The sequence below is a fragment of the Nestor notabilis genome, unplaced genomic scaffold (genome assembly GCF_000696875.1).
Source record: "Nestor notabilis isolate BGI_N333 unplaced genomic scaffold, ASM69687v1 scaffold22224, whole genome shotgun sequence".
Classification (NCBI taxonomy): domain Eukaryota; kingdom Metazoa; phylum Chordata; class Aves; order Psittaciformes; family Psittacidae; genus Nestor; species Nestor notabilis.
In genome coordinates this window covers 1,842-2,283 of record NW_009927200.1, presented here as the reverse complement: position 1 = coordinate 2,283, position 442 = coordinate 1,842, and the positions used below count along the sequence as shown (strand labels likewise).

The 442-nt window shown below is 58.1% G+C and overlaps 1 protein-coding gene across 1 annotated transcript in view; it reads left to right on the top strand.

Annotated features, from left to right (window-relative positions):
• LOC104405291 (integrin-linked protein kinase) overlaps positions 1 to 442 on the top strand; it is a 1,602-nt gene that overhangs the window by 931 nt on the left and 229 nt on the right. Inside the window, exon 3 of the mRNA XM_010013960.1 lies at positions 141 to 271. Within this exon, the coding sequence (XP_010012262.1) occupies positions 141 to 271 (131 nt within the window). The remainder of the gene's footprint in view (positions 1 to 140; positions 272 to 442) is intronic.

Genomic DNA, 442 nt, shown 5'->3' with positions numbered 1-442 from the left:
TTCAGCTCTGTCAATCAGCACCCCCAGGTCCTTTCCCATGAGCAGTTTCCAGCTGCTGTTCCCCAAGCCTAGAGCATTGTACGGGGTGGTTGTGGCCCAAGTGCAGGACCCCATCCAACCCTGCCCTGGGTTCCCTGCAGCCCTGCAGAAGAAGCCAGAGGAAATCAACAGGCGCTCGGCTGACATGTGGAGTTTTGCCGTGCTGCTGTGGGAGCTGGTGACGCGTGAGGTGCCCTTTGCAGACTTGTCCAATATGGAGATAGGCATGAAGGTGAGGAGGGGAATGGTCAAAGTGCAGGGTCTGGGTCCAAGGATAAGTCAGGCAACAAGCAGCCCATGGGGAGGGCAGCAAGACCCCTCAGCGGGAGCTCTCCATCACCACCCCATATCGCAGAGGAGTGGGATCTGCTCACCCTGGGCCCAAATTTGCGATACTACCCCT